Source organism: Narcine bancroftii, chromosome 5 (assembly GCF_036971445.1).
Source record: "Narcine bancroftii isolate sNarBan1 chromosome 5, sNarBan1.hap1, whole genome shotgun sequence".
NCBI lineage: Eukaryota > Metazoa > Chordata > Chondrichthyes > Torpediniformes > Narcinidae > Narcine > Narcine bancroftii.
The window spans coordinates 12517527-12542454 of NC_091473.1; the positions used below are offsets into that span (position 1 = coordinate 12517527).

At 43.4% G+C, this 24928-nt stretch overlaps 1 protein-coding gene across 6 annotated transcripts in view; it reads left to right on the forward strand.

The window, feature by feature from the left end:
* LOC138763133 (DDB1- and CUL4-associated factor 1-like) overlaps window positions 1-24928 on the forward strand; it is a 144634-nt gene that overhangs the window by 44947 nt on the left and 74759 nt on the right. For 5 of the 6 annotated variants that reach the window (XM_069936798.1, XM_069936795.1, XM_069936799.1 and 2 more), the window contains exons 3-5: window positions 1055-1131; window positions 5603-5676; window positions 7877-7990. In XM_069936798.1, coding sequence (XP_069792899.1) covers window positions 1055-1131; window positions 5603-5676; window positions 7877-7990 — 265 coding nt within the window. Of the gene's footprint in view, window positions 1-1051; window positions 1132-4908; window positions 5031-5602; window positions 5677-7876; window positions 7991-24928 lie in introns of those variants that run through there. The other variant, XM_069936800.1, reaches the window with a different exon arrangement.

The following is a 24928-nucleotide window of genomic DNA, read 5'->3' on the forward strand; positions in this document are numbered from 1 at the left end:
ACACCACTATTTTATGTACTTCCATCATTAGTCTTGGCTACCTGTTCCAGGTACCTCTGTGTTTTTGTAAAAAAAAGACTATTCCTCATATTTCCTTAAAACTTCCCCACTCTCTCATCTTAAATGCATAGCCGCTATAATTTGACATTTTTGCCCTGGGGAGAAAGATTCTGTGTCTACTCTGTGCCCCTCATGATTTTATAAACTTCTCTCGTCTTCACTCAGCCTTCACTCCAGAGAAAACAATGCAAGTTTTTCAATCTCTCCTTGCAGCTCATGCCCTCTAATCCAGGAAACATCTTGGTAAATCTCTTCTGTATTCCTTCTAAAAGAAAACATATCAAGTGGGAACTTGGAGTTGGTTGCTTCCATAATACTGCTTTTCTTACTCCTTTATTTCCCGGGGGTGATGGATTTCAGGATTTATCAAAGAACCTGTGGTGGAAATACCATAGTCTCTCAAAATAATAGTTATTATTCAATGCAGACACAGTGGACCAGTGATGGGGGAGAGAATTTTAAGATGATGTTATTGGTAGTATCAATCAGTGGGTTGTTTTATCTCTGATTTTTTTAGGAGATCATTGATGTAAGTGAGAGTGAAATTTCACTCCGAAATTTGCTCTGTATATAATTATGGTGGGAGTGATTAATGCTAAAATGCCCAAAGTAGAAAGTGTTCGATTTCTCAATAAAATCTGTCACAACAAGCACAAAGTTTATTTATTACATAAACTATTGCCTGTTCAGATTGGAAGCATATGAAATTTCAAGTTACTGGAGTCGATATATTAAAACACAGCATTAAAATAATATATGCTCTGCTGTTTGGTGAAAAACTACAGATGCTAGTTGAACTGCTTTTTCTAAATCTTCGTCATCTCTTTTGTGACTCCTTTAATAACGTGCAAGTTTTGATAAATAATTTTCACACTGAAGAGCGCTAACAAAGGAAAAACTTTGTACTTATGGGAATGTGAGAGTAGCAAAGAAATGGAATGGCCTTCAGGTACATTAGTCTTGCCATGCTCTAGCCTCTGCTTCTCCTATGCAGGATTTCGGACCTCATTGAGAAAGAGACTGAAGAATACCATAAGGCTGACCCTGATCCCTTTGATGATAGGCACCCAGGTAAGGAGTGCTTCCATTTAAATATCTGATTCAAATTGTGTTCTCCAAAAGACCTGTGCAGCATCAATGAGGGACCAGCATAGGAAACTTGTACAAGTGCCTAACCTTTTTCCGCAATTCCAAAAATTGCACTTTTTTTGGGTAGATGACATCTGCTCATCAAAGATGGAGTTTGGTGCCAAACATGGCCCGACGGGACCCTCACTCAACTCCCGTGTATCCTGTTGTGTTCTGTGTTGATTATCTGCAGTATCATCATCTAATAAGTGGCCCTTAATGGCATGCGCCGTTGCTAATTAGTGCGATTATCACCTTATAAGAGCAACTCCCTGTTGGGCGCCATCGCTGATTAGCTCGATCGTTACTTCATAAGAGCCCCTCCCTGTCGAGCGTCATTGCCACCCACCTCCCAAATGACTCTACAAGTCAGAAGCCTCTGTGAAGCATATGAACATGTTAAAGAGAGCTGCAGAGTCCCCTATGGGTAGCAGTGAGATGCAGAAAAGGAAGCATCTCTCATTGATTGTGCAGAAGGTGGAGTTATTGTGGAAGCTTGATAGTGGCGTATCTGTGTGTTGCCTAACGGAAGATTATGGTGTGGGATCGTCCACTGTATATGATTTGAGGAAACAGAAATAAAAGTTGTTGAAGTTTTACAGTGAGAGAGATGACCACAGACTGATGAATAAAAGGAAAACTTTGCATAGAACAAAAAAAATGTAGATATTGACTGAGTCCTTATTGAGTGGGTGCGACAATGAAGAAGTGAATGCATGCCATTGACTGATCTGGTTGTAATTAAACAAGCTCAAAAATTCTTGAAAAACTGAACCTTGAGGTGAGTGTGAATCACATGATTGGCTGCAAAAATTTAAGAAGCGTCACAGGAGAAAATAGCTTAAAATCTGTGGTGAAAAAGCATCTGCAGATTATGCACTTGTTAATGCATGGAGAAATGTAACTGGAGCAACATTAGATCATGCTTGGCATAGACCTTGGCCTTCAACAATGTTTGATGAAAATGAGCCTACAGGTGAAAACTTTGAAGGTTTCGTGTCTGTAATGAGAGGAGGATGACCACTAACCTCATTGTTGCAGCAAAATATATAAATATGTTTGAGGCATCTGACATCAAAGAAGTGCTGAATGGACATTGGCAATGATGCACCTGCTGTGCATTCTTTGAGTGATGGGGAAATTGCTGAAATGGTGTTACATGAGGAGAGTAGAGATGAGGGCAATGACATAGTGCGTACAGGTGAAAAAATGCCCATTGATGATGTGATTAAAATGGGTGATCGGTTAATTGGTGGGATGGAACAACGTTCATTTATCAGTGAGCATGAGATGGCTGTTTATTCAATTTAAGAGAGACTTTTGACAGAAACCTCTTAATTAAACAGACGACACTGGAAGAACTCTTAAGAGTTCATTCTGACGCAGTGTTGAAGCTGTAATGTGAGTTTACTACATTTGCATGGTTTGTGATGTCTAAGCCAGGTTTATTTTGAAATTTTTAAAATTAAAAAAAAACATGCTAGTGATATTATTGCCTTTTATGGTCTTTATTTATCTAAATTTAACACCTTACGCCCTGTTTTGTGTGATTTTGCAACATCGAATTTGCTTAAAGATACCGCCATTTTAAAATGATTCTGAAATCCAGAAGATTCTGAACAATGGCAGGTGGCCGGTCCTGACTATTCTGGATCAAAGGTTAGGCACCTGTAATATTATTTTCATCTGGTCCTAATTAAGCAATCTGTAACGAGTGAGTTACCTGCTTCAGCATTGGACATCAAGATAGTGAAGTGTAGGGGGACTTTTGTGGTCAAAGATGAAATTACTTCAATTTTTGCCCAGAGTAGAAGAATCAGTAGCCAGAGGACATAGCTTTAAGGTGTGGGGGGAGTGGTGGGGTAGTTTTAACAGGAACCTGAGAGGTTCAGAGGGTGGTGGGTGTATGGAATGGGCTGCCGGAGGAAGTGGCTAAGGTAGGTTCTATTCCAATGTTTAAGAAAAAATTGGATGGATGCATGGATAGACTGGGTTTGGAGAGATGTGGGCCAAACATAGAAGGAAGGATATTTTGTCAGCTTATGCAAATTGGGCCTAAAGGCCTGTTTTCACTCTGGATGACCACTTATCAGAGACTGCAGTGTTGTGAGTGCAATTAAGAAATAGCAATGTTTTTTTCTGTTTAGATTTGTACTGTAGGGCCCTACCTTAATGACCTGGAGGGGCAGAATGTCAGCTATCCAAATTTACCAATGACATGAAGATTGGTGCGATAATATGCTGTTATGAGGGTATTTGGACTCAGCAGTAGGATACAGATCAGTTGAATGATGGAAAAAAAAATGGAAGAGTGCAGAGTGGTAAAGTATGAGGTGATCACTTCAATAAGTCAGACTGTTATCTAAATGATAAAGAAGTTCACAAGGATCTAGCACTTCTTGTGCACAAATCTCAAAATATTAGTAGGCAAGTTCAGCAAGTGATTCGGATAGCAGAAGACAAATTGGCCTTTATTGGAAAGGGGTTGAAACTTGGAGATAGAGGAACTATCAAGAGTACAGTGTACACCTGCTATGCATATGGGTTGCAATCCTATAAAATTCCCCAAATAGCAGTTTTTCATAATGCAAACCATTTTTTCAGATTGAATCTCATGTTGAAGTGCAGATGCATTCCTCTTGGAAGTAATGCCCTGGGAGTGCACAGTGTACAGGCAAAGGAATGTGTTGTAGGCATAAATGAAAGGGTTTTTGTTTTAATTAACTAGAAATTAATGTTGCATTTCATTCTAAAGTATCGCTGTACAAAACTGCTGGTCAGTTTTCAAATCAAATCCTTTAAGTCACTTCCCATTGTAAAATCTCATCCTATAGTGGTTTTACATGGTAAACGTTAGTTCTCTGTACATTTTTCATGTAAATTCTGTGAGGATGAATTTTTATTCCATTTTCAATTTTTTTGGTGATATTTGTAAATTCCATGAGGATGAGTTTCCATTGTCTGAACCACCATAACGTGGTTAAACTATTTATGAGGCAGTTTGAACCCTTTATTTAAATATGAATATACTAGCATTTGGAGGCAATCCAAAAGAGATTTGCTAGATTAATTCCTGGGTTATTCGATCACAGGCATCTAATAAAATTAAATAGTGATCATTTGGAACTAACAAGAATGAGAGATGATCTGCTTGAAAGATAAGGCGTGATTGGGTGGATGTTTTCACTTGTGGAAGAATTTCAAGCAAGACATAATTATAAGGCATGGGAACAATCATTTAAAGCTGCAAACTTGTTGAAAATGGTGATGAATCTCTGGAATTCTCTACCCTGGAAGGTTGTGGAGACTGTATCGTGAGAGATAATTGAATTAGCTATATTCTTGAAAGATCAGGAAATTGAGGCCTATTGTGAATTGGGACAGAAGAAAAGATGAAGGGGCAGATCAGCCATGGTTGGATTGAATGATGGAGCAGACTTGAAGTGGCCACCTTCTGCTATTCTGTCTTACAAATCATAATTGCTGATGTAATAGGAATTTTTACTTTTTTTTTAGTTTGGTGTTTTCGGAGGGCGAATTTTGTGCTTGTGATGTTTTTCAACGACGTTGACTGCTAAACTATACAATGTGCAACCTAAGATGTCTCCAACTCTGGCCTGCCTTGATACACAGTGCCGTATGCCCTCTCAAATCTGAATAGCCTAAATACCATAATTTCTCTTGATAAGAATATTTCAATACGCAGTGTTTGCATTCCAGAACAATAACATCATCCTGGTTGGGCAGGTGTCGAAATGTGTGCTGGAGTACTTGAAGGAAAATAGGGAAAATGAAGTTGTGGACAAAGCTATAAGGAATGCACTGTGTTGTCAGTCAATGAGGTGAGCTATTGTCCTAGAGACAACATGGTATGTTGGAAGTGAAGGAGTAACCGTTCTCAAGATTGGTATGGAGGAAAGGAGCCCTGGAGCTCATAAACAAGATGTAGATGAAAAATTAAGTCTTTAATTTCAGCCCTGAACCTGGGGTGTAGTCTTAAAATAAGCACCAGGCCTTAATGCACTAAGAATGGTGCAATGTTGAAATGTCCTTCCACAAATGGCAGGTTATTGCAGTCATTTAGAAATTCTAAATTGAGATAGATTTAGCCAAGGCATTCAACAGCTTCAGTCTTACTGACTGGTGAAACAGGTCAGAGAGCTGACATGCCAACTCCACGAAAAAAGGGAGAACATTACATTTTGCCATTTTTAAGTTGATTCATTTTTATAATTTGATGAAAAATATTGGTAGTCACAAACTCCAGAAATGTTGCTGAGAGATTTGAATTTGCCATTTCCCTTGCATAAAACTAAACTGACTAAAATATAAAAAGTACTGACGAACGCTCTGATGGAAGAAATTCACTGTGGGGGGGGGACAAAAATTATTTGTAATGGAATCCTTTTTTCAGGTCGAGCGGATCCAGAATGTAGGTTGGGACATCTGTTAAAAATTCTCTTTAAAAACGATGACTTTATGAATTTGGTAAGTTGAACTTACTTCCAAATAATTTAAGATTGGTTCAAGGGAAATTCAAAAGAATGGAAAAGAACCTATTGAAATTTCTCCTTTGAGTCCCGACTCTTTAATCAAGACTCATCTCTTGGGGCTATCCAAGATAACCCATTCAATTGATTTCAACCTATGGCATTATTTCTTTGTGTATTTCTCTAATCCTTCTTTGAATGTTACTGTTGAATCTGTTCCTTTGTTTGTTCTTTCATTTTTTTCTCTCAAGTTCATACCTCCTATATGTTTGGTACTATGATGAAGCTCATCCCTTGAATCCACTCTCCCATAGAAGCTTGTCACTTTTATGTTGTATTTAAGCACATCCCTTTTATGATCTAGCCCTTGTTAAATGGGTCATCCTTTCATATAATTTAGTATGCACCTCACCATTTTGGGTTAAATAATGTGAAAAATTAGTTCTCACTGAACATAGAACACTACAGCACATTACAGGCCCTTCAGCCCTCAATGTTGTGCTGACAAGATTCTTCCTTAAAACAAATACTAAACCATCCCTACCCTGTAACCCTTTTTTTTCTTCCATCCATTCATTCCATTCTTCTAAGAGTCTCTTAAATGCTCCTAATGTTTCAGCCTCCACCAACTTCCTTAGCAAGGCATTGCAGGCACCCCCCCCCCAACTCTGTGTTTTTATATAATTTTTAAAAAAATTATCCCTGATGTCTCCCCTAAACTTCCTGCCCTTCACTTGGTACATATGATTGCTATTCCTGCCCAAGGAAAAAGGCGCTAGCAATCCACCCTATCTATAGGCCCTTCCGTACTGTCAAAAGGCCCGAGTGTAAAGGCGGGGATTCTCCGCCCTAACGTCAGGAGACTTACCTCTTTAAATGCGCCCTGGCTAGCTCCAAGGCACCGACTGCAATCCCTCTTGGGGAAAGGGTCAGTGGCAGAGCGCTGCGCCCCGCTGCTTAGTATGAATGTAATGTCACTGCAAACAGCTGGCTAGGAGCAGGCTGATGACATCGCAGTGATGTTGTCAATCTGAAATGCAGGAGCGGGATTTTTAAAATGCCGACAGCTCACTGCATATTAATGACGTCGACTTGGCAGGCGGTGCTATGGCACCAGTCGCCCACCTCCATCAGCTCTGTAGGGTGCTATGAAGCGCTGCTCCACATGGATGCGACCCAAGAGCAGCCTTTTAGGGCTGCTCCATGAAAGGTACATTTTTCCCTCTGCGCCTACAACTGGCCTCCATGCGGAGGCTTGGCATGAATGGGCGTTATGCTTCTCATAATCTTGTAGACGTCTATTAAGTCTCCTCTCATTAGTTGGTCCACATATTGTATCAGGAATCCTTCTTGAACATACCTGACAAATTCAGTCCCATCTGACCCTCTTCCAGTCAGCAAATGCTTGTCAATATTTGGGAAATAGAAGTCACCCAAAACAACAATCCTGTATTTCCCACACTTTTCCAAGTTCTGTCTGATAATTTGCTCCTCAGTGTCTGAAGTGCTATTTGGGGGCCTATAGACTGCTCCTCGTAAAGTGATTGCTCCCTTTCTCTTTCAAACTTCCAGCCACACTCTCAGTAGCCACTCCCTCAGCAGTTTCCTCCCTTTCAATAGCTGTGATACCATCCCTGACCAGTAATGCTACTCCACTCCCCCCAGCCCGAGCCGAAGGCTTTTTTTGCTGACATCTGCGTACATGCAGTTGCTACAATATATTGACCTACTTCTGTGGTAGAAACTATTAATAGTGTTTTATGGCTAAATGGGAATTTGTCATATGATTTAAAACTAGCAATTGTGGTATTTTAGTCTATCAACACAAAAGATGAGAATGATTTTGAGGTAGTGTTTTAAACTACAAGGAGAGAAAAAGGATTTCTCCCTCGCCCGACCGCCCGCAACCTCGCCCCTCCCAACCTTGGGGCCCCCGCCTCCAACTCCATGCCAGTTTTTCTTTCACCCACCCACTTTCACCTCACTTCCCCATCCTAAGGTGTGGCTAACCTTTCCTCATCTTTCACAATTTTGTATCCTTCAGATCTTGGCTGATGAGGATTTGCATTGGGGAAAAAAATTGTTAAATATTCTGCTCTTAAATTTATCTGGTATTAGAGTTTTTGACAATTAAATATTCTATGCTCAGTTTGTGCTCTGCTTTTGTCTTTTCACATCTCCCTATTTGTCTTGCTAAGCTGGTGAATACTTATGTGATGACTAGCAGAGACCCTGTGGTCAACACTTCAGCATGCAGACTCTTGTTGGACATCATGCCTGGATTGGAAACTGCTGTCGTCTTTCAGGAGAAGGTAGGATGAAGGATGCTTCTGATATTAAGTATGTTTTTATTGGGTTATGTTCCAGTGCATAGAAGTACTGTCCTGTGATCGCAAACTAAATCGTCGTACTCCATCAGAGGTGATAACTGCTTTCAACTTGAGTATTAGTTTGATTATCTGAACTGCCATAATCTGTAGCAGTATTACCCTACAGAGCAGTAGCAAACCTCAAACTCTTCCTATGAGAAATCTGGATGAAGGGGTCCAAATCAGTGGGATTGAGAAGAGATGGCATGATTAATCTTGAGTCATAATGGTTAGGTCATGTCAGTCGAGAGAACGTATGTGGTTGGAAGGCCAAGAATTCCAGTGTGTCTGTCCCTGTGGAAAGTTTATTAGCTGAGTGGAGAATGGTCATGTGACATTGGTTTACTTTAGAATACAATTTGTTCAATGTAAAGTTTATCTTTCCAGGCCATTTCCTAGTCTTCATTAGTTCTAGATAATATTAGGAGAAAGATTGAGCAGAATTCAGATAAATATGCGAAATTTCAATAAAGGTGGGTCAATTAAGGATCAAAACATGAAACTCACCTATTTCTGTGATGTATGTTGTAATTATAAGAAAAGTCCAAAAATAGTGACAATTTTTAGTAGGGTAGCAATCATCAAGGCTCCAAACCACCCATGACATGATCCTTTCTCTCTTATGCCATCAGAAAAGAGGTATAGGTGCCACAAGACTCATTCCTGCAGTTATAGTAATGGTTGCTACCCCTCAACCATCAGACTCCTGAATAATAGACTCATTTAAGGAATCGTATTTTGCTCAATATTTATGACTGAATATTTATTTTTCTGAATTTGGCCAGTTGGTTTACAATTTGTTCTTTGTTTACATTTTTATTTTGTGTACATTTATTTCTTTTTGAGTACAATTTATAGTTATTGGAAATTAGAAATTCTGCCTGGCCCTTGGGAAAAAGAATTTTGGCTGCATGTGATGTATGTACTCTAACAATAAATTTGAACTTTGAAATTAATAGTACTTTGTGATCCAACTGGATCTGGTGAGGCCATTCTCTTTCATCTTACATAACTATTTGTTTGCATCCACTGATTAAGGAGGTAGACAAGATGAAGCCCTTGGGAAAGAATATTGTGGGTATAGTAGTTGAGATTGGAAGATCAGGTGAGGATAGAAGGAAATTTGGATTTTTTTTCCAAGGAAAAGAAATACAAAATGGGGTTGCAAGAAGAATGTGGACATCCAAAGTAATTCATAACAAAGGATTTAAGACATATAGCAGGGTTTAATGGGTTTGTCACGTCACAGCAGCCAGTGCTCAGACTATTCTCTTGACTTTTCCTGGTTGGGATGGGATGGGAGGTGGGCCGCTGAGGCATGATGGTCCATACTGTAATCTTGCTCCTATGGATTTAAGTATGGTTGCCAAATTTTCAACAAAGTGTTATACTTTTTTCTTAACTTGTAATTTTCTCCAGGGGAACACAGCTTGGCATTTCTGTGTTCCAGTGAGTAATACTCAGGCTGGAATCGGATTTCCAGGTAACTGTTATGCATTTACTGGCTACTGCCAATGCGATCATTGCAAATTAAATTTGAAATTTGGACATTTTCTTAAGTCTTATATCCATTATGTTTCCCAATAAGAACAATTCTGGGTCCTGTGGGAATTCTTTGCTTATAATTTTTTTTCTAGGACTTGGCCTTGTTCCACCCAAAAGGCTCTCACTTTGGTTCATGTCCAGGTTGCGTGAACAAAGGTTCCTGTCTCAAAGCCACATCTAAAGTACTGGTCTAACAATTCTGGTTTAGATCTGTTCAATTTTTGCGGTGACAGGTGCAGCTGGTGTAGAAAGTTGTATTGCACCTGCCTGTGCTGTGCATTAATGATTGCAATCATCCTGATCCGACATAAGTCAGACCAGCACCACTCATCAATTGTTATTCGTAGGTCCAATTCCCACCTCTGTCTTTGATTTATGAAGGCCTGATTTAGGTCCTCCAGCTTTGAACAAGAAATACATTGCCAAGATGAACTTCCGTGTGTTCACCCTTCGAATCAGGGCCTCGCTGGTAGGTCCATAGTTAGATCTAATTTGTCCTGCAAGAAAGATCTTATCTGAAGGTAGCAGTGGAACATCTTATTTGATAAATCATACTTTTGGCTGAGTTCAAATGATATTAGTTGCCCCCACTCATAACAGACCTCTACACACCTGTTGCCATTATAATGTCGGGTGTCTAGGATCTTGTTACCTACCTTCAGTGGTATTAATCTATTTGGAGTCAGGGGTGTTTTTGGGGACAGCCCCCCCCCCCCCCCCCCTTTGGTTCCTAGGTATTGGTTAACTTTATTCCAAGTGAAAATCATTTGTTTTAGTACAGGGCTGCCTGTTTTCTCTGTAAGAATTTCGCATTCCATTTATAAATGAAATCCTCTGCTACTTCTCTCCTCCCCCATGCCAGTCAGTTTGCACCCAGGATGGTACATCTCCCCCTTCAAAGAGTGAGGCGATGTATCTCGACTGGGCTGCCTAGTAGTATTTCTTGAAGTCTGGCATTCGTAATCCTCCCAGACTGTAATCCCAGGTCAATTTTTCCATAGAGACCCTGGCTTCCTTTCCATTCCATAAAAATGTTCTTATTCGTGAGAGTAAATTTTGGAAGAATCCCCAGGGCAACAGCACAGGCAGTGTCTGGAAGAGGTACTGCAGTCTCGGCAACACATTCATTTTGACACAGTTGACTCTGCCCACTAAAGTTATAGGCAGGGACATCCATCAATTTAAGTCCTCCTTGATTCTCCCAAGCAAGGGGGGTATAATTTAGTTTGTATAAATTATTCAAGTTATTGTTAATTCTGATTCCTAGATATTTGATTCCATTTTGTGGCTACTGTAAATAACTGTTTTCTTGGTATTGACTGTAATCTCCCTTAGTAACTGGCATAATTTCGCTTTTGTCCCAATTGACCTTATAGCCAGAGATCTCCCCATAGTACTCCAGAGTAGAGCGCAGCTTGGGCAGTGAGTTTGTTGGGTTTGTCAGATATATCAGGACATCATTGGCAAATATATTGATTTTATGTTCTTTCTGGCCTACTCTAAAACCCTTAATGTCTGGATCTTGGGAAATGGATTTGGCTAGTGTCTCCATGGCAAGTACAAACAGGGCTAGAGATATCGGGCACCCTTGTCTACTTGATCTTGTCAGTGGGAAAGCCGGAGAAATGCGTCCGTTGGTCACAACTTTAGCCTTGGGCGCATGGTACAGCACCCTTATCCAATTTATAAAACGGGTGGCCAAACTTGCTTAATGTAAGAGCCACAAATGATAAAACTCAGATGCTTGAGAGCTGCAGGACATGAACAAAATTCATACACACGTTTTTATTGTTACATACACATTTTGTTACAAAAAATTTTATATAAATTTTAAGAAATGGATATTAAATGCAATAATATTTATTCATGCAAGCAGTTTTTAAACTGTTAATATGTATTAATTTCAGTAATCACAAGGACACAAATATGTAAAAAAGTTAAACCAAAAAATTAGAGATATTTTAATCATATTTACACTTTACAAAATTAGTCTTATTATAATTATATTTTTATGACTAAAGTACAATGCTACAAATATCAGGCTATTAAAGACACGAGTTGGGCGGGCGAGAGACCGGCAGCGCGAGTCGGGCGGGTGAGGGGGGGGTCAAAATTTATAGAATATCCGAATTTTCCACAAGCCGCATGTGGCTTGCGAGCTGTGGTTTGGCCACCCCTGTTATAAAAGTTGGCCCTAACCCAAACTTTGAATAGGAAACTCCACTCCAGTCTGTCAAATGCCTTTTCTGCATCCAGGGCCACAGTCAAACCTCTTCTCATTTCTGGTTTGCGCCAGATGCATTATATTCAACAGTCTGCCAATGTATTTGCTGCCTTTTTTCTACAAAGCCCGTTTAGTCTTTGTTTATTAGTTTTGGCAGATCTTTCGCCAATCTATTTGCCAGGGCTTTGGGTAGTATCTTTATAATCTGTGTTTAACAGTGAAATGGGTCTATGAGAAGATGTCGTTAGCGGATCTTTGTCTTTTTTTTAAGGATCGTTGTAATGACTGCTGTCGAGCAAGATTCTGGGAGGATATGGGTCTACCACCTCCATAAAGAGATGCATCAATAAATTCTTAAATTCCTTATAAAACTCAGGTGGAAACCCATCCTTCTCTAGAGGCTTGTTAGGCTGCAGTGAATTCAATTCTTTCCCTATCTCTTCTTCCGTAAATGGAAGATCTAGGTCTTCCTGTTCTTCTGGGTCTAAGTTTTGTAACTCTAATTTAGACAGAAACTCACTGACTTTATTGGACCTCCCTGTCAGTTCTGATTTGTATAAACCCTCATAGAATTCCCTGAAGGTCTCATTAATCTCTTTTGCTTTATGGGTAATCCTGCCATTCCCAGTTGGTACTGCAATGATCAAACTTGAGGCCTGTTCTGTCCTTAACTGCCAGGGAATGACTTTGTGGGCTCTCTCTCCCAATTCATAGTATTTTTGTTTTGACTACATTATGGCCTTTTCCATACTATATATTTGGAGCATATATTTCAATATTTTATTTGTTAGAGCCCTGTTATGATCCTCTGAATCAGATTTTTGGAAATAATTTTCTAGACAAATAATTTCCTGTTCTAATTCATCCACCTCCTTCATTTTTTTTACTGTTTTGATGTATCCAGTTATTTGACCTCTCAAATATGCTTTGAGGGTGTCCCACAGGTTGAATTTACGTGGAGTAGAGGTACTGTTGACCTCGCAGAACATGTCTATCTGCGCTCTTATGAAACCACAAAACTCCGGCTTCTTTAATAGCAACGTATTAAGATGCCATCTATATGCTGTATCCTGCTTATCTGGCATTTCTATTGTTAATGTCAGGGTTGAATGATCTGAGAGAAGTATAGCTATGTACTCGGCCTTCATGATCCTATCCTCTACTTGGGCTGAAGCCAGAAAAAAATGTATTCAAGAGTAGGAGTCATGTCGATTTGAGTAGAAAGAATAGACCCCCTCCCTCAGATGCTTCTGCCTCCACTCATCTATCAAGTTCAGCTCCCTCATACCATCAATGATAACTCTTGCTGCCTTTGTTTAGGTTATTTTCTTTGTTGACTTATCTAGGACTGGATCCAGACAAAAATTAAAATCTCCCCCAACCAGAATGTTTTCCTTTCCCTCTGCCATTCTCAGGAAAATGTTCTGTATGAACTTTTCGTCATCGAAGTTGGGGGCATATACATTTACTGAGGTCCAGGATTCTGAATATATCTGACAGTGCACCACTACAAATCTTCCTGTTCTGTCTGTGATCACATTCTGCACTCTCGCTGTAACACTCTTCCATATCAGAATTGCCACCCCTTGCATTTGAGCTGAACGAGGAGGCTATTACCTGGCCCACCCATCCCCTTTCTAGTTTTTGGTGTTTGCACTCCGTTAAATGCATCTCTTGGAGAAAGGCTATATCCGCTCCCATTTTTTACTGTGTGTGCCAAGACTCTGTTTCTCTTTGCTGTCCGTTCAAGCAATTAACATTAAAGCTAATGTACTTTATACTTTTGGTCATTGCCTCAGGGATTCTCAGACTTGTGTTGCCCCCATATCTCCATCCTACACATCCATCATACGTCCAACCTTTTTCCTTTAGCCATCTGCTCCAGCCCGCCAGGCCCGTGACAAACCCTGGGAAGATAAAGCAAGAACAAAGACCACAAACCCAAAAAAGACAGATAAAATAAAAGATTTCAACAAAAGAAGAAAAAAACCAAAGCAACACAATATACTACAAACCCACACCCTTTATAACACCCACCTTCCCTTCTCCCTCCACCTGTGACTGAATCCTCCATGTCATCACCACCCCCCTCTATATTAAAGGTTGTGCTTTTCACACCCATTTACCTCCCTTTCCTCTCCTCCCACCTTCCCCGTATTTCCGGGACCATTCTCCTCATTACATTTCTTCCCCTGTCCATTCTTACACCTATTTATTTACATTCTTTACTGTCATTATTTCATGAACATTATTCCCATTGCTGATTATTACATATTGCCAGTTGTTTGACAAACTTTTGAGCTTCTTTTGGGTCTGAGAAAAATTTCCTCTCTCCTTCTGGCATTACTATTTTCAAGTTTGCTGTGTATCTGATTACACAGTCATACCCCTTTTGCTTTGCTGCCCTTTTCAGTGGTTGCAGTTCCTTCCTTTGATGCAGGAGAACCCACTGATATCAGGATAAAAAAAACACTTATTGCCCTCCAGCTCCAAGGGCTCTCCCCTTTTACCCCAGCCACCGCTGCTCTTAAAAAAAATTTCTCAGTCCTGGTGCTGCAGTAGCTCCACCAACACTGAGCGTGGCCTTTGTCCAGACCTCGGGTGCGAGAAGAAAGACTGATGGCCCCTTTCGATCTCTACTGATTCCCTGAGCTTTCCTTCCCTAAAGTCTCTGGAAGCCAGTGTTCAAAGAAGGCTACAGGATTTCTCCCCTCTATTCCTTCTTTCAATTCCACTTTTTAAGTGTGTTCCGCCAGCTATAGTTTTCAAGAATATCAATTCTTTGCCATGTGCCCCCCACACTGCAGCTTTATTTTCCAATTGCCCTATCCTGTCCTCATTATTCCCTGTTTTTTCTTATAATTCTATTACCGTTCCATGCAAAGCATTTAAAACTGAATGACATTTATCCAACTTGACATTTAACTGGTTTGTTTTCCTGCCTAAGTCCAATGAGAATCTCTTTGCTATTACCTCTAAAATTGACAACAGTGAAGGCTCCATGTCTCCTCTTCTTCCCAACGCTGCCATCTTAGCTACCTTGAGTACCCTGACAACATCCTCCCTTTCGATGCCTCTGGTCTCCACATCGCTCCCAACTTCCCCAGGCAATTCTCTGTCTCAGGGTCACTGCTTCCCACGCTCTCCCTCTGTACTCTCCTACCGACCATTGGAGCTCGTTGTACTACCCTCCTTGTTGCCAGTCAAGCTTGCGGAGGTCTTCCCTCGTGGGGCCGAGATCTCCCGTGTCTCTATTGCCGTCCCCACTCTGAGCCCACACTCCTGCATCCCACCGTTCTCCTTGAGGCAGCTGACTCTGTCTCAGCCCTCCGTTGGCCCAACACCTCCTGGTGACCAGTCCCTGACCATTCTGCTGGTTTTCTTGTAGTCACTGATTTCTCTCACTGGCACTCTGTTGGGTGAACGCTAGGGGCACCCCCCACATCAGGCTGCTGCCATCAGAGCCCCGAGCCCACCACCTTCAGTGCTTCCTGTGCCATTTTCCTGTTGTCGAGGCGGGTTCTTTTTACCCTTGCAGCTTAACACCGTTCTGGACACTGTTTTCTATTGATTGGAGTTCTTCCTATTTTCTGGTAGGGCTTTATTCTTTTGTTTTATACTTTTAATATCTTCTAAATTCAATTTTCAGGTGTTTTTCTTTCAACCTGGTCCAGGAGCTTTCGGGGACACGTCCTTCTCCCTTCGCATCACGTGACCTCGGTGCTATGATCCTTGATATTTTCTGATGGCAGCGTTCCATGTATATTTTCTCACAAGTGGAAAGAGTTTTGTCTGCGATGTTCTGGACTGTGTCCACTACATTTTGTAGGGCTTTCTGCTCAGAGGTATTGGTGCCCCCATACTAGGCCTTGATGCAGCCGGTCACCACACTTTTCACTACATATTTTTAGAAGTTTGCCAAGGTTTTCGATGTCTACCAAATTGCCGCAATCTCCTGAGGAAGTAGAGTCGATGGCATGCTTTCTTCATGATGACATTTGTGTGTTGGGTCCAGGAAAGGTCCTCCAAGTTTAAATATGCTCACCCTCATCGCCTCAGATCCCCCAATGATCACTGGATCATACAGCTCTGGTTTTCCCTTCCTGAATCCCACAATCAGCTCCTTCTTTCTAGTGACATTGAGTGTGAGGTTGTTGATAGTACACTATTCATCAAATTTCCAATCTCCCTCTGGTATCCTGACTCTTTGCCCCTTTTTTCTACAATCCAGTACGAGGTAATGTCAGCAAATTTGTTGATTGGGTTATTGTCAAACCAAGCTACACAGTCATAGGTATACAGCGAGTAAAACAGCAGCCCTGTTGTGTTCCAGTACTGATGGAAATTGTGGAGCAGATATTCTTGCCAATCCTCACTGGTCTGGAGGTGAGTTAATTAGGATCTAATTACACGGTGGATCTTGGAGTTTGCTGATCAATTTTGAGGGGATGATGGTGTATAATGCTGAAATATAGTCAATAAAGAGCATTTTGATGTAGGCATCTTTGCTGTTCAGGTGTTCCATGATTTTGTATAGAGCCAGTGAGTCGGCATCTGCCATAGACCCGTTGCTGCAATAAGCAAATTGGAACTGATCAATGTCGCTGCTCAGACAGGAGTTGATATGCTTCAACACTAGCCTCTCAAAACACTTCATCACTGTGGATATGAGTGCCACTGGTTGGTTGTAATTTACACTGGTTACCACCCTCTTCTTGGGCACAGGTACAATTGAGGCCTGATTGAGACCATTCCCTGCCAGGGTGAGATGTTGAAGATCTGTGAATACATTGGCACGTTGGTCAATACTGGTTTTCAGTACATGGCTGGGTACTTCGTCCAGACCGGACGGATGCTTTACTAAGATACAGTATCCTGAAGGCAGCCTGCATGTCATCCTCAGATATTGACTGTAGAGGATCATCAGGAAACATGGGGTTCTTCCTAGTTTTGGTGGTCAAATCGGGCATAGAAGGCATTGAGCTCATCTTGAAGTAACGCTTTGCTTTTGCTTGCAGCAGATTTGGTTTTGTAGCAGGTTATGTCATTTAAGCCCAGCCATAGCTGTCGGGTATCCTCATTGTTTCCATTCTCATCCAGACCTTCTGCTCTGTACCTTATAGAAAATTAAAGATGTTTCTTGGGGACACTGTGGAAAGCATCTGCAGACGGTAAAAGCCTGGGTTTTATGTGCTTGGAAAGCATCTGGAGTCACACAGAGCATTAGTGTTCAGCCACAGAGCTTGGCATAGTTAATGGGTGGCCATCATAAAGGGAAGGAAGTTCAGGAACCTTCACGGTGCACTTACCAAACCAGAACTAGTGTCAGGTGTTTGCAGTGATGTAGGCATCCTGGACTATGGACCAGCTGTGTCACCTAGGGAAAAGGCTGCCTTGAGGGAAGAATCAATGAGAAGAAATGTAATTCCATACCTAAGGATTGTAATTAGTGTGGTGTTTCCTTAGTGTCAAGATCATTTTCACATTGAGGACACCGTGTGTGAGGAGTGTAGTTTTTAAAAAGTCAGTATTTGTTGGTACCAGTTACAAGTAACTTAAATTTTGGTGCAGGCGAAGAAATGGGATCTTAGATTCTGAAAGTTTGACAGTGTTTAAATATCAGGACCTCAATTAATTACTCTAGGTGCCACATTCCTACAAGAGTAGAATTGGGATGATTAGGCAGGTTAATGAATGGTGTACATCTTTGAGGCATTGAGACTATATTGGAAAATGGTGTGTATATTGTGAAAATTCTCACAAACAAGTCTCTTTAAGATCGGTGACACGACAAGCTTTATTCACAAGTCTGCAGAGTTGGACTCAACCGGCTTCTCGCCAAGTCAAGCCCCGATACATACAGTGCGTTGTTTTTTATACAATTTGCTTGTCCTTCGGCATCTCCACTACACTGCTTTAATTGGTTAGTTTTTGCAGAATCATCCAGATTACTGTTAGTCACGCACACCACGATCATTCATGACCTCTGCTCGCACCAAATTCTGTTTTTCACTCTTTATCAATCTTTGGCTCCTGCATGTCTCTCTGTAGTTAAATCTGTTGCAAGTCTGTTGTAACATTTTCCAGCTAAACTCTAGTGGTTAGCCCCCTTTTATGACTAATCATCACATTTTAACTTAATCCCTTTTTAACCCAAATTCTCTATCTATAACAATCCACCCCTTTCTTTCTTTAAAATGTGTGTACTATTGCTGAATGGGGATCTTAACCCAGGGAAGAGAACCATCTTCTGATAGATCAATCTCGTGCTGGACTAAAATCCTAACCGGGTCTCCCGGGGCCCCTGGCTGCATGGTCTGCTGGACCATCGAAGTCACGAGGCTGCGCAGACAGGGAATGAGGCAGGGCAAAACAAGCAGGAGGAACAAAACACCCCCGATGACCCACAACAAGCTGTGCCACCAGGTTCCTCCAAACCAATTGTCCAGCCAAGTCAATTTTGTGAGAGGATGCCAGGTCTGGACTGGTACATGGGACAAAGTGCGAATATTATCAGCGATCCTGCGAACGGCCTGGCCATTATCATCAATCTTTAAGCAGCAGTTTGTCAAATTAAGCTTCCCACACACACCCCCTTCTGTGGCCAGCAAATAGTCCAGGGCCAGACGGTTCTGATAGATGGCAGAGCGCATCTGACCCTGCTGGGATGCGAGCAATTGCAGGGCCAAGGCCGTCTGGTTTGTAACAATCTCAAGGACCGCCTGCAAGCGAATAATGCGATTCAGCATATAAATAGGAGTACGGTGGGGTGGGACTCTCTGCCGGAACAGTGCGCTGGTGTATGCAGAACCAGAGTCCATTAGGGCATGGTGGGCCGGACTCACCCTCCCAGGGCCAACCGTTAAGAGGGAAAGGAGTGCGATTAGGAATCTGTATATAATAACTCACACTACTTCCCTCGTGCTCCGTACAAGGGGTATATGGATGTTGGGTGGTGTTGTCTGCCCAGCATTTCTTAGAAACTAAGGTATGGGAAATGAAACTACCCTCCTGTCTTTCCCAAGTGCGGTCCTGAAAAAGGACTACTGTGTCTCTGCACCTCTTACACTTCAGACCTGACAAAGACAGAGGCAAACCAAGAAAAACCAAAGCATATAACAATAACATTGTCAATCAAGTTCTCCTGCGAAGTCGCAAAGTAAGAGGACTGTCCCCAGGAACACAAGTCCAATCTGAGTCCGTGTCAGGGTCCTGAGGCGCCTCTACAGGTCCCTTAAATCTGGATGCGTGCGTCCACCCCCTCTCTCTTGTTCGCACTGCAGCCTCTGTAGTCAAGAGAACTTGGAATGGACCTTCCCACTGTGGCTGGAGTCTTTCGGTTTTCCAGGTCTTGATGAGGATCCAATCTCCCGGTTCCACCTTGTGTAGAGAGAAGTCTAAGGGCGGTGTTTGTGTCAATAGTCCCCTCTTCCGTAAATCTGTAAGAGAGCGTGACAGTGCCTGTAAATAGTTCCTAACAAAAATAGCCCCTTCCCCCAAGGTGGGACACCCCTCAACTTTACTCCAGAAGGGAAGCCCAAACATCATCTCATAAGGGGACACCCCCACATCCCTGCGTGGGGCAGTACGAATTCTCAATAAGGCCAGGGGCAGACACTTTATCCAAGGCATTTTAGTCTCCACCATTAATTTTGTCAATTGCGTCTTCAGGGTTCCATTCATACACTCAACCCTCCCTGAGCTTTGCGGATGCCAAGAGGTATGCAGTTTCCAAGAGACTTGCAGGGCATCACAAATCAATTGATGAACTTTGGAGCAAAAGTGTGGACCCCTGTCCGAGTCTATAGAATCCATTATGCCATATCTGGGGATCACATGCTCTAGGAGGAGGCGAGCTACCGTGGAGGCAGTAGCATTCACTGTTGGGAAGGCTTCCACCCATCGGGTAAAGTGATCTACCATCACCAACAGATACTTCCACCTTTGGACCTGAGGTAACTCCGTGAAGTCGATCTGGATTCTTTGGAAGGGGCGTATTGCCAACGGTTGACCTCCCACGGTGCCCGTCCTCATTACCTTCTTATTAATTCTTGTGCAGATGTGGCAGTTCTGCACCTCCTGTTGGGCCAAAGTGTAGATCCCCTTACACACATAGTCTCGAAGCACTGTGTCGCACAAGGCCTGGGTGCCCCAGTGGCTCTGATGATGCAGGTGTTTTAAAATATTGCGAGTTATTTCCTTATTTAGAACCATTCTTCCATCTGGGGTCTTCCATGTTCCATCCAGCAGTCGGCATGCGCCCAGCTGAGCCATGTCAGTTTCTTCCTTAGCAGTGAAAATGGGAGCCTTTTCTATACCTGGTCTTACTGGGATTAAGGTCAGCAAGCGGACTTCCCGTTGCATGGCCGCCCTTTTGGCCTCTTCATCAGCCCGTCTGTTCCCAATCGCGGTCGGGGTATCTCCTCTCTGATGGCCTGGTATGTAGACCACTGCTATTTCCCAGGGTAATGTCAGGGCTTCCAGGGTCAGAGTAATCATCTGTTCATGTGCCAACTCCTTCCCTCTTGATGTAATCAGACCGCGCTCCTTCCAGATCTTACCAAAGGTATGCACTACCCCGTATGCGTATTTGGAATCAGTGTAAATTGTCCCAGTTTCCTCTGCCAGTACTCTGAGGGCCCTCTGCAAGGCATATAGTTCGCAGGACTGTGCCGACCAGCTTCCGGGTAGCCTCGCAGATTCTACCACTTCCCAAGCATCTCCTTCTACTATGGCATACCCGCTTCTCCTCATTCCGTCAACACATCTGGCGGAGCTGTCAATGTAGAATTCATATCCCTCTCCCAGGGGGGTATCGCGAAGATCCTCTCGGTCTTGGTCTGGAGATCTGTCAACTCGACACAGTCATGCTTCACTTCTTCCCCTGTTTCACCGCCGTATAAAAACTGAGCTGGGTTGCAACTATTATTCTTAGCAAACTGTAGGTCTTCTCCGACTATTAAAATGGTCTCGTACTTTAATATGCAGGAATCAGTCAGCCATCTATGGGCGGTTTGTGCTAATAGAACACTCACAGAGTGGGGGGTGTACACAGTCATCCTTCCTCCAAAAGTGAGTTTGCGTGCCTCCTCCACCAATAGAGCAGCAGCCGCTACTCCCTGGATGCACGTCGGCCATCCATGAGACACTGGGTCCATCATTTTGGACAGGAAGGCCACTGGGTGTCGCTGGCCGCCTTTTTCCTGCGTCAGAACCCCCACAGCTGTTCCTTGATTATGGGTGACGAATAGCTGGAAGGGTTGCTTCAAAGAGGGCAGAGTGAGTACCGGGGTCCGTGTCAGGCGACGCTTCAGGTCCTCAAACCATCCCCTCTCCTCCTGGGTCCATTTCAATGGATGTTCATCCTCATTTGTCAGCTTTTCATACATAAACTTCACCAACGCCGAGTAGTCCTCTATCCATAACCTGCAGTAACCTAAGAGCCCCAGGAATTGTCTTATTTCCTTCTTATTACGGGGTAACGGCATTCTGGTGATTCCCGCAATCCTTTTAGGGGTAATCCGTTTCTGTCCTTTACTTATCTGGTGCCCCAGGTACACCACAGTCCTCTCAACGAACTGTAACTTGTTCCTGGACACTCGCAGACCCTTTTTCCCTAGATAGTTCAAGAGTCTAATTGTATCTCCCCTCATTTCTTGTTCCTTGGGCCCTGATAACAGCAGATCATCCACATACTGCATCAATTGGGAGTCATCGGACCGTGGATAGTCCGCCAAGATCTGTTCTAGCATTTGTCCCAACAGGTTCGGAGATTCAGTGAACCCTTGGGGCAATACGGTCCACCGAAGCTGCCTCCGTCTACCTGTCCATGGATTCTCCCATTCAAACGCGAACATATCTCTACTTCCCTCTTCTAGTGGGCATGTCCAGAAGGCATCCTTCAGGTCAATAACACTAAACCACTCATGGTCCGGGAGAATCCGACTCATGATGGTATAGGGATTGGGCACCACCGGGTGGCGGGTCTGAACAATAGCATTCAAACTTCTCAGATCCTGAACTAGACGATAGGATCCATCCGGTTTCTTCACTGGGAGTATGGGGGTGTTATAGGGTGACATACATTCCACCAATAGTCCGTCCCGTATCAGGGTCTCGATTACCGGCTGTAGCCCCTTCCTCCCTTCCAAAGAAATAGGATACTGACGTTTCCTTACCGGCTGATGACCTGGTATTAATGTGACATGTAAAGGTGGGATGTCCAGACCTCCTCGATTTCCCTTCTTATACCAGACTCTCTCGTCAATCTGCCGTTCGTCTTCCTCCTTCAGAACACAGAGATGGACCCGCACTTCTCCGTCCACGGGGAGAGCACCCAGACCTAGGAGAGCCTGTATATCTCTTCCTAAGAGGTTAAATCCGGCCGATGGTAACAACAAGAGGTCCTGTACCCCTTCTCTCCCTTCCAGCCTTACTGTCACTTGGGGAATTATCGATATAGTCCTGGGAGCCCCTTCTATCCCAGAAATTTTCAAATTGCTTTTTACAGGCTCGGTCCCAGTTGGCACAGTTATTACACTACTTCGTTCCGCTCCCGTGTCCACCATAAACACCACCTCTTCTCCCTGGGGACCAATTTTCAGTTTTATCAAGGGTTCCCTCTTATACTTGGTCCCCAACACCCGGAACCCCTGACCCCCCTAATCTTCTTCCATGAGTTCGAGGGTCCGCACTTCCCTCCTATATCGGGGGCATTCCCTCTTGAAGTGTCCTTCCTCGTTACAGTAGTAGCACTTAGCGGGTCTCCTGGGTCTCCCCTCTCTTGGATTTCTTGGGTTGCTTAGAGGGGGGTTTTGTCTCCTTTCCTCTCTGGACCCGGCATTTACCTGTCGGATAGTCTGTACCATAATCTTCGCTGCCCTCTTTTGACCTTCCTCTTCCCTCCGCACATATCCTCCTTTTCTAGTTTCTTCCTAATGTCCTGCCACGATTTGGACACAAATTCGATTCGAATAAGCTGTTCACCCATTGGTGTACTAGGGTCCACACCCGCATACTGTTGGACATTCTTTCTCACCCTCTCTAAGAAATCAGTAGGGGACTCATCTTTCCCCTGGTGGTTCCCAAATGCCTTGGCGAAATTGTGACCCTTTGGCACAGCCTCCCGTATCCCTTTAATCGTCCACTCTCTGTAGTGTCTCATATTTGTCAATCCCTCGGGTGTTCGTTTGTCCCACCTGGGTTCATTCAGGGGATATTTTTGTTCATGGGGTCTGGGGTCCCCAGGTTGTTCACGTTCCCACATAAGGAGGGCAGCCTGTCGAATCATCTGCCTCTCCTGGGGTGAGAATAATGTTCCCATTATTGCGTGCATCTCTTCCCACGTATATGTGTTTGGTCCCAGGAACTGGTCGAACTGTTCGGCCAGTCCCATGGGATCTTCCAACAGATTTTTCATTTCCTTCTTAAATCCCCGCACCTCAGTACTGGTTAGGGGAACGTTTGCGTATCCCGTTCCCCCTCCCGATCCTCCCATAGGAACTTCCCTCAGGGGATTTAGGCTTATTGGAGCCTTCGATGGTCCTGGACCAGTCTGGGATCTGGTCCAGGGTCGGTCCACCGGTGGAAGTCTAGGGTCCGACTCCCTTAGTTCAATTACTTCACTTAATTCATCCCTCCGTTTCCGGCCCCTTCCGGGACAATCAGATTCATCACCTTCCCCCTCCAGCAGCAAGTTTCCCTCGGGCGTCGTGGGCGCCTGGGGAACATAAGGAGGGGGGGAGGTTGTCCAAAGGTTCCCACTTCTTTTCTCCCGCTACCCCCAATTTAAAACATTTTGTTAAGGATCCTGGCCAGGGAACCCAACAAAATGCATACGCTGACTCTTCTTGATTCACCTTTGGTCTCGAGTTTACATATATGTTTAATGCTTGTCTAACCCAATCCTCGTCAGATCCGAATTTCGGCCACCAGACCGAGGAACCTTTGATAGGCTGTTTCGACCAAAGGAGACAATACTGAACCATCTTTCTCTTGTCTTTGTCTCGATATCGTCTACTATCCCAATTTTCAAACATTCTCCCCAAAGGGCTGTCAGGAGGAACCCCCCGGGAAAAGTCCCGATCCCTCAGACGAGCCCTTAGACTTTGTTCCTCCCATTTTTCCCGCCTAGATCTGTTTATCGTGGCTGAGGACCCACTTCGTTTTCGGGACCCTACTCCCTTTCGTCTCGGTCGCCTCGTCGGAGGTACTATCCCTCCGTCGGTTTCCGCCGAGGTTTCCCTGGGGTCTATCCTAAGGTCCCACGACGGGGTCCTCACGCCACCCTCTTTACACCTTATTTATATTTTTACTCCGTCATGACCGTTACCTGGGTGGTCTCGTCCGTCAATCCCCACACCACAATCGTAAGTCGTCACTTACCGGTGTCTTCCTGGGGATTGAACCATCACCCCTCTCCTTTTTGTCTTGTCGTGTCACCTTGTCCGGATACCACTCGCTCAAGCCGCCCAAGGCGACGAGCAAGGGACTAGGAGCCGCTGAACTCAGCGGGGTGCACCACCTCCGACGTCCCCCTTTCTCGCCTCCCCTCACGGCCGGAGTGTAGATCCCGGACGAGCCCCCAAATTGTCAGAAACACAAATTCTCACAAATGAGTCTCTTTAAGATCGGTGACACGACAAGCTTTATTCACAAGTCTGCAGAGTTGGACTCAACCGGCTTCTCGCCAAGTCAAGCCCCGATACATACAGTGCGTTGTTTTTTATACAATTTGCTTGTCCTTTGGCATCTCCACTACACTGCTTTAATTGGTTAGTTTTTGCAGAATCATCCTGATTACTGTTAGTCACGCACACCACGATCATTCATGACCTCTGCTCGCACCAAATTCTGTTTTTCACTCTTTATCAATCTTTGGCTCCTGCATGTCTCTCTGTAGTTAAATCTGTTGCAAGTCTGTTGTAACATTTTCCAGCTAAACTCTAGTGGTTAGCCCCCTTTTATGACTAATCATCACATTTTAACTTAAACCCTTTTTAAACCAAATTCTCTATCTATAACAATTAGTGTGGTGTTTCCTTAGTGTCAAGATCATTTTCACATTGAGGACACCGTGTGTGAGGAGTGTAGTTTTTAAAAAGTCAGTATTT